We start from the raw sequence: 9,340 nt of genomic DNA on the forward strand, positions 1-9,340 counted from the left end.
CTCCGTCCTTCCCTTTCTTACAGCTGGGTGGGGAAAAAGAAACAGCTCCCCAGCCGGATAGTTGTACATCCTGCACCTCACATCCTTCCCGAGTTTTCTCTGGTCCAAAACCTGCCAGTTACCATTTTGGGTGTTTCCACAGCCCCTGTCCTGAGTAGCCCCTGTCCTGAGTGGCCCCCAGTGCCTGATGCTAAGCTCCTCTGGTCACACTTGGACTGTGGCCCAGGCTGCAGGGACAGACCATGTAAGGAGTGTGACAGCCCAGAGAACCCAGAACCCTGGGGCCCCAGACCCAGGCCCAAACCCCACCCACCTGAAATGACCCCGCCCCCAGGGCTGAGCCTGGAGGTCTCAGTTCATCCTCCGTCCCTCTCTCCTGCTCAGCTGCCCAGGCGTTGGGCCAGAGCGAGAGGAGGCGCCACGAGCTCAACAGGCAGGTCACCGTGCAGCGGAAAGAGAAGGACTTCCAGGGCATGCTGGAGTACCACAAGGAGGACGAGGCCCTGCTCATTCGGAATCTGGTGACAGGTCAGGCCCTCTGTGGCATCCCACCCCCAGCCCCTCCTCCTCCACCTCCTGCACAACCCCCATCCCACAGACACCCCCACCCTCTTCCTCTTCCCCCATCCTCCATCCCCCAGCCACTCTCACCCACCACCTCGAGCTGCTGCACTTCTGACCAGCTCCCAGGTGATACTGGGGTTAGTGTGTGGGCTGCCCCCAGGGCCGCATGCAGGGCTCTTGGGAGCTGCTTTCCTTGCCAGCCCCGGGCCTGGTTTGCCAGTTGTACCAGCTCTGACCCTTCTGGTCTTACATGCCATCTGGCTGCAACATGCCAGCCTTCCTGCTCGGTGTTCAGCCCAGTTCATCAGCCGCCTGCAGAGCCGGCAGGAAGAGTCCTGGACCAAAAAAGAAGGGATCTTTGGTGGTCTGGTCCTCTGGTCCCTGAGCTACTAGCTCCATTCTCCAGTCTCTTAGTTCTCCCATCTGTCAAATGGGGATGAGGATACTGACCCCGCCCACCCCACACTTGAAATATGACAAAGGTGAAAGTGCTGTGTTAAAGCTGCGAAACCCTTCTCGAATGTGAGGAATTCAAAGAGGTGGTAGCTTTTGCAGGGGTATTTGGAGTTCAGATAAGAGGTAAATGTTACTTTAGAGAAATGTACGTTTATCGAAGTCCCAGTCTGCTGAGTAGTGGGCCAAGGGCTGCGGAAAGAATGGAGCGTGGCTTCAGCCTAGCAGAGATTTTGCTTCAGCTCTTTGTTTTGGGTATTTTTAGTAGCTGAGTATTTTGCTCTTTTTATAAAGGTTAATTTCCCCACAATTGCCTGCCTACTAAATGTGATGTAAGTTCACCTCAAGTTTCCTTAACCAGGCTGCATCTTGTTCAAACACCGTTAGGAATGAACCTTTAATCTCTGATGAATGAAACTCAAAAGTTCAGAGCATCAGAGCAAAAAGAATAATAATGGTGGAGGCTGCTTGTGCCAGCCAGCGGGTGGCTCCCTCCCACGGTCATCGCTCAGGTGGCCCCAGGCAAGCTCATCTGCTAAGCCGCCCGCACACAGCACCTGGTCACCTTCCCTCCAAAAGACGCTTCCACACGAACACCGGGATTCCACTGATCCCGGCTCAGGTGCCCAGTGTTGGCTGGTTACTGTGGACGATGGAGAAAAGTAGGGCCATGGTCCCTGCCCCCAAGACGCTACCATTTAGCTGCTATGGGACTCAGATCACAATAGAAAGTTCCAAGGCAGGACAAGCTATCTGCAATCTGCATACGGGTCAGGCTCGAAGCAAGAAGCTGTAGGTTGGAAGTCTGGGCCTTAAAACACATTTTTCTGTATAAATGTTATTGGCATTCTAATTAGAGCCAAAGGCCAATCCGCAGTCATCTGTTAAGCCTATGAGATGCCCAGATGTTAACCAGGTACCTGGAGTATTATGGCCTGTAGGTGTATTTGAGGCCAGGTACCCACTGGAGAAGCTGGCAGCACATGCACAGCCCCAACCCTAAACGGCCCTGACCCTAGACGGCCCTGACCCTGGACGGCCCTGGCGGAAGATCTGAGGAGTTGCCCCTTCCCCTCCCCCCGCCCCCCTGCAGGTGGAGGGGAGGTGGCCTCCCTCACTGCCTTTCCAAGCCTAGAGGTGGCTCCTGAGGCCTGGGCTGGGTGGAGCTTGGGGGTGGCGGTCATGAGGGTGTGGGGTGAGGCCTGGGGGTGCAGTGAGCACGCCTGGAGTCTGAGGCCCGTGGCCTTGTGCCCGGGCCTCGTGCTCGCCTTCCATCTTGCCTGTCCCTGGGCCTCTCCTCCTCCTGCTCTGGGCCCCCACCAAGCACTGCTGCTCTCAGCCTGGTCTGTGCCTCCCCGGGCCTCCTCTGGCATGGAAAGCAGTCTGACAGCTTCTCCCTGGCCCTCCAAGGGCTTTGGCAGGAAAGGACCAAAAGGCTGAGCAGGAGTCTGCAGTTCACGGGGAGGCCCACCAGCCGCTCCCGGTCCTGCCAGAGCACACGGGGTGCGGCGGTTTAGAGGAGAGTGGTTGGGGGGGGAGGGGAGGGGGGCAGCTGTCCCTGAGTGTGGCCAGTTAGCGCTGGCCAAGAGGGAGGTGGCGGCGTGGGGAGGGGAGAGCGGGTGTGGCCGGTCGGTGGCCTGCTTGACCTGCTGGCTCCGAGCCTGTCCGGGCGGGCGGGCGGGTGCTGCCACGCGGTTTCCGAGCCGAGGCCCGGACGCGCTAGGAGTTGCTCCAGCTCTCCCAGCCCCCGGTACGCGGGCTCCGTCTGTGGGAGCAGGCCTCGCCTCCTTGCTGCTGCAGGGCCCGTGTGTCCACCACGGGAAGCGCTGGGGCAGAGGGGTGGGAAGTTCTCGCCCCGGCCGCCTGGTGAGGGAGCCAGCGCCCGTCTCCAGCCGGCCTCTGGCCGTGGCCCCTTCTTACCGTGTGTAAACTCGGGCAGGGCGCCACCTGTGGATTCTTTTCCTCCATGTTGTAAGGACGAGGAGTGAGGAGCCGATTTTAAACACTTAGGAACGTGATTTTTGTCTGTTTGGGGTTTTTAACTAGTTTCTGAAACTACCGGTAGTCAAGGTCAGAGGGAATCTGTGTATCAGGGCAGCTTCTCCCCTGCTCCTCTCCCAACCCCCACGAGGAGCTACAGGAAAATGTTAGAGTTATGGGTATTGCAGGCCAGGATTCTTACAGCCCCGAGCATCGGCTATAAATCTAATTCTTGCTGTTTGTTGCCGGTAGACCTGAAGCCCCAGGCGCTGGCGGGCACCGTGCCTTGCCTCCCTGCCTACATCCTCTACATGTGCATCAGGCACGCGGACTACGTGAACGACGACCTCAAGGTGCACTCCCTGCTGACCTCCACCATCAATGGCATTAAGAAGGTCCTCAAGGTCAGTGTTCAGGCCGAAGGTGGTGGTGTGTGGGGAGCTTGGTGAAAACAACAGGTCACCTTCGCTTCTCTCTGTCTGGGTTTTGTGATCCAAGTTCTCCAACATCTCCAGCTCTGAAGGTAAATGACACCTGACCTCTAGATAAACAGGATACCAGCATGTTTCACCACGTGCTGCCCAACACCCCTTATGTTGGATCACTGATGGTGAGAACCTGCCAGGCCAGCTGGCCCAGTGCTCACAGTAGAGCCCAGGGCTGCTGGAGTCAAGCTCGTCTGTGTCACTTTGCTTCGTCGTCGTCAGCTGTAGAGGCAGCTTGTCCCCCACGTGTGTGGACCACTGATCAGGGGACCAGGGCTGGGTCGTACATCATCCCCGGTAGTGGAAGAGCAGTAACGCAGCCTCGTGGGGATGGCTCTCTTCTGTGTGACTGTGATTAGTAAGGGCCCGCTTTCCGTCGGATCTGCTTGGGGCCTACTGGGTAAGAGAAGGACACGTGGACATGGAGGGACCAGGTAAGCATTTGACCAGATGGGAACCACTTACTCGTAACCAGGAACGTCTTTTTCTTTTCACAGAAGCACAGTGATGACTTTGAGATGACATCGTTCTGGTTGTCCAATACCTGCCGCCTCCTGCACTGCTTGAAGCAGTACAGCGGGGATGAGGTGAGTGTAAGATAAACCCAGTCCCCTAAAGTGCACTTAAACACCATCGAGGTGCCCCGTGTTCTTCAGCAGTTAGGCCCTCGTTTCCTTGGGCACAGCAACACGTGTTCCACTTCAGAGCACCTCAGATCTCAGGTCAGAATGGAGGGCAGGGGTTTCGGTCATAGAAGGCATCTCTGTTTTGTCCAAATGTCATTCTGAGCTGCTTTGTATCCCTTGAAGAGAGGGTGTGAGATCTTTGGAGCACCTCTGGGACCTCAGGCCCTGGGCGTGCCTTCTGCACCTGTTCACTGGAAGCAGGAATAAGGCAGGCCTCGATGACCCCGAGGGCCCCTGGAAAGCACCCTGAATGAATAAGTGGATTCGTAGGGAAATGAATTTGCGTAACCCATCCATCATCTGAGAGCCCTCGGGACTCCCCCTGAAAACCCTGTGACCTTAATTTTCTGAAGCAGTTCTAGAAGAGCCCCATTTCTGTGAATGCTGGCAGAAAGCTCAATTGTCTGGGATGTCAGATTGTCTCCTAAGCCAACCAATTAGTTTGTCCATTTTAAGACAGACAGTGATGGTCCAAGAGAAGAGGCGCAATGTAATTGAACTACATCTGTGCAAACTGACCCTGAGGCCCAGCTTCGAGCTTCTCACCAAATTCAGTTCCTTGGCCTGAGGCCCAGCTCACCCCATCACTTAATGTTCTGCTCTGGACCTCTAGGGTCCAGCTTTATCTAGAACTCACCATTCCCACTGCTGGTCCTTGAAAGAACTTTTCCCATGCTCTGCATTCAGCCCAGTGACCTAGTAACATACGGCCCATTTTCACCCTAATTTCTCCGGTGAGAATCCCAGCTCGTCCCAGGCACTGCCCACTCCCAGTGCCCTGCAGGCCTCCTTGACTTTCCTTCTCCCCTTCCTTTCACATATCTCACTCTCCACCCTCCCTAAGGCCAAGACATAGTGTAAATCAATATAGTGCAACAATTTTGAAAGCTTTATTCCATCTTTTGTGCCAGAACAAGTTTTCACAGACTCTTCTCCCTGGGATAATAAAAGGGTATGCCATGCCAGTCAGTGTTGCCACCCTTGGAATGGGACTTGACTCCATCTCTCTCCTGGAATCAGAACTTTGATACAGCTGCTTTTATTATGAAAGGGAGTGGGTTAAATATTAAAGAAATAGTGTTTACTGTATTATTGGAAGAAATGGGCTTCATTTCAAACCAGATGTCCTCTATTCCATAACCCTAATATTATATACAAGCTCTTACTTTAAGCAGAGAACTGCATTTAAGGTTATCTCATTGACAATCATCACTTGACCCAATGCTGTCTGTACCCTGCAGGGAACATTATATAGGGCTAGGGAGGACCAAGAACTCCATTACGTTAGGCTGTTGTTTCACGTGCTTATATTCCCAGGGACAAGACTTGAACCACAGCATAACCATATCTATGTAGCCTAAATAACGGCTATCTTGTTATCCTCTCTTCTGCCTGCTTTTTTTTTTTTTTTTTTTTTGCTGCGTTGGGTCTTCATTGCTGCGTGCAGGCTTTCTCTAGTTGCGGTGAGCGGGGGTTATTCTCCCTTACGGTGTGCAGGCTTCTCATTGCGGTGGCTTCTCTTTGTTGCGGAGCACGGGCTCTAGGCACGAAGGCTTCAGTAGTTGTGGCACACGGGCTCAGTAGTTGTGGCTTGCGGGTTCTAGAGCGCAGGCTCAGTAGTTGTGGCACACGGGCTTAGTTGCTCCACGGCATGTGGGATCTTCTCGGATCAGGGCTCGAACCCATGACCCCTGCACTGGCAGGCGGATTCTTAACCACTGCACCACCAGGGTAGTCCCTTCTGCCTGCTTTTGTTTTCTTTAAAAATTGATTTGTGATTTGACACAGTATGAGAGGCTTTGCTGGGGATAGTTACCCTTTTGAAAACACTGACCTTTTGGCTGCTCTTGGTTCCCCTTGGCCTGAATACAGAGAGACATTGGTCACATGAGTCCTTTTGATATTAGCAACTCTTTGAACTTGCGTGTTACTTCATCTTGTTAACATAGAAAGCTAAGAAGACATAGTGCTGTAGCTGTGGAATCGTTTCAGTTCATCCATTAATTCTGATACCCAGTGATAGAATCCACATAAATTTCTCATTTTAAAAACATATACTCTGACCCAGGTACTTCTTTAGGGACTGTGTATAATCTAATATTTTAGGGTAACTTGGTATATTGGGAAGAGAATTGGGTAAAGAGTCAGAAAGCATGGATTCCCTCTTTCCCCGGACCTGCTACCAACCTTCGCTTTGCTACCTTAGGGAAACTTCAGGGATTTGGACTAAACGACTGCGGCCTTTTTAATTAAGCAGTTTCGAGTCCTCTATCATGCTTGGTTTTGACACTGCCTTCAAATTTAAGAGCCATCACTGAGACCTCAAAGAACTGACAGGGTCTGGTAGAACATCATATTAGCACACAGAGCCTGATCGGGCCCCACAGATAGGGTGTTGAGAAAGTGACTGGAGGCCCAGAGGGCCTGCTGAGCACGGCAGGCCACAGAGCCTCAGCACAGCACCCATCTGCCTCCGCAGGGCTTCATGACTCAGAATACGGCGAAGCAGAATGAGCACTGTCTTAAGAATTTTGACCTCACTGAATACCGCCAGGTGCTGAGCGACCTTTCCATTCAGATCTACCAGCAGCTCATTAAAATCTCCGAGGGCCTGTTGCAGCCTATGATAGGTAAGCTGGCACAGGAGATCTCCTGCGCTCATCATGGGATCTGAAGTGAGGGTAAGCACTCCCTACATTTAGGGAACCAGATATCTTAGGTGCAGCCTCCAGAAAGCCAGGACCTCCCCAGTGAAGGAAGCTGAGGAGGTGTGTGCCGTCTACTCAAAAGCAGTTATGAACTTCTCAACACCAGCCCATCAAAGCATGTGATGCTTGGGTAGTGAGAGTATAGATCACTTTTCCTTTATCTCTTTTTCTGTAATATACTGTATTTTTTTCCCCCAAAACAAACTAATTTCCATAAGTAATAAATATAAATTCAGAAAGTGTAAATGCATGTACAGTGAAAAGATATAATCCACTTGCCCATATATATACTTTATTCATGGAGAAAGGAAAGCATTAAGTATGTTCATATACATGAACACAGTAGTAAACACTCATGCAATAAATATTTATTGAACATTCTGTCCAAAGCAGTACACTTGGGCACTTTACATGAAATCAGATTTGAAAATAAGAGCAGTTATTTTTTAAGTCACAAGAAAAGTGACACGTATATGCATCACTCACTGTGCTCCTTAAAGGCTGTTGAGGAAATAGCCTCCTGGACCATGTAAGTAATTCTTTCCCCAGGTTATTACAACACAAGTAGGTTATAAGGGAATTCCAAGTAGGACAGAGTCCTACATGCCATCCAGGAATACATCCCTTGGGATAAGATTCATTCCAAATCCTTCTTCCTGTCTGAGACTCTTCTTATGAGGCGCCAGTTTATTCTCACCAGACATAGGGAGAACTGGGGATGTTTCATGACTCAGATAAGATGATGGTTAACAGGATCAGTTCTGGAATCAGACATACCTGGGTTCAAATCCTGGCCCTGCCACTTCCTAGCAGGGTGACCTTGGGCAAGTTATTTAACCTCTTTATGCCTCAATTTCCTCATTAGGAAATAGGTTGTTGGAAGATTAAAAGGAATACTGAATATAAAGTGCCTGACACATAGTTAAGTGCTGTGCAGTAAGTATGACAGACGAGCTCACCTAAGATTTACATGGTCGGTGGCTGATGGAGAAAAGCTATTTGAACAACTATAGGATGATCTCAGGGTCCAGGCCCAGGTCAGTGGCTGGGCCGTGACTACACCCAAGTTGCTCAAATGTTGGTGTCTCAGCACAGAAGCCAGTACAGAATTAAGTTGGTACGTGCCTTTTACCTCTGGCCCATCACGAATAAATTTAAGTGAAAATTTGGTCCACAGGTTTAGTCCAAGATTTCTATGTGGAAGTCCTATTCTGTGTAGAAATCAACAGGTTAGAAATTCCATGCCAAATGCTGTAAGTTCCTGAGCATGTCGACCTTGTTCACCTCTGGGTGGGATCACTGCCAAAGCCCTGAGTACTGTGTGATCTCAGTGACCCGAAAACAGATCTTCTTTGGCAACATGCAGCTTCTCTAATCATGCTTTTCTTTCAGTGTCTGCCATGTTGGAGAACGAGAGCATTCAGGGTCTGTCTGGGGTGAAGCCCACGGGCTACCGGAAGCGCACCTCCAGCCTGGCGGATGGAGATAAATCCTACTGCCTGGAAGCCATCATCCGCCAGATGAATTCCTTCCACACAGTCATGTGCGACCAGGGCCTGGACCCCGAGATCATCCTCCAGGTGTTCAAACAGCTCTTCTACATGATCAACGCAGTGACTCTCAACAACCTGCTTCTGAGGAAGGACGTCTGCTCCTGGAGCACAGGCATGCAGCTCAGGTACGAGAGGCGCCTTGGCCTGGCACACACCAGCTCCAGTCAGGCACGGGACGCTTGTCTCTGAAAATGAAATCCAAATCCAACGGATTGTCCTTGTCACAGTCGGTATGTGACTTAAATCCATCACCTTCTTATTGGTTGGTGAAATTCATCACACACTGAGATGGTGACCCGGTAAACAAATTAGTTCCGAGCTTAAACACATTTACATACTTTAATGTAAAGATTGTAAATATGATGTGGATAGGTCAGAGAGAAAAATTAATGACTTAAGAGGCATGAAGGCTCACAGAGAAGTACAAACATGTTTGCGAATGTTAAATGTTAAGTTGTTTTAATTCAATATAGTTAATGCCTTTTTTGCTCATTAACTTAGTACAGACACTTTAGGTACTTCATCTTGGCTTGATTTTAAGCACCCACTCATTTCACAAAAAGTGATTGAGTGCCAGCTACTTTTCACGCTTTTGCCCACGTGAGACAATTAAGATGAGGAGAATGATAATACTAATAGCAGCTGGCCTGCAAAATAAACACAAGAGGTGAGCTCTTCCCAGTGAAGTAGGAGGCCAGGTTTAACAGAGCTCACTCTTCCTGTGTCTAAGGTACAATATAAGTCAGCTGGAGGAGTGGCTTCGGGGAAGAAACCTGCACCAGAGGGAAGTTGCTGAGACCATGGAACCCCTGATCCAAGCAGCCCAGCTCCTGCAGTTAAAGAAGAAAAGCCCCGAAGATGCAGAGGCCATCTGCTCCCTGTGCACCGCCCTCAGCACCCAGCAGGTGTGG

The 9,340-nt window shown here is 50.8% G+C and overlaps 1 protein-coding gene across 6 annotated transcripts in view; it reads left to right on the forward strand.

Moving 5' to 3' along the window:
• MYO5B (myosin VB) overlaps nt 1–9,340 on the forward strand; it is a 361,242-nt gene that overhangs the window by 345,618 nt on the left and 6,284 nt on the right. For all 6 annotated transcript variants that reach the window (XM_082416526.1, XM_082416523.1, XM_082416524.1 and 3 more), the window contains 6 exons: nt 385–528; nt 3,250–3,401; nt 3,980–4,069; nt 6,648–6,798; nt 8,269–8,554; nt 9,160–9,334. In XM_082416526.1, coding sequence (XP_082272652.1) covers nt 385–528; nt 3,250–3,401; nt 3,980–4,069; nt 6,648–6,798; nt 8,269–8,554; nt 9,160–9,334 — 998 coding nt within the window. The remainder of the gene's footprint in view (nt 1–384; nt 529–3,249; nt 3,402–3,979; nt 4,070–6,647; nt 6,799–8,268; nt 8,555–9,159; nt 9,335–9,340) is intronic.

This window comes from Balaenoptera physalus (assembly GCF_965194825.1).
Source record: "Balaenoptera physalus genome assembly, chromosome: 12".
Taxonomy (NCBI): domain Eukaryota; kingdom Metazoa; phylum Chordata; class Mammalia; order Artiodactyla; family Balaenopteridae; genus Balaenoptera; species Balaenoptera physalus.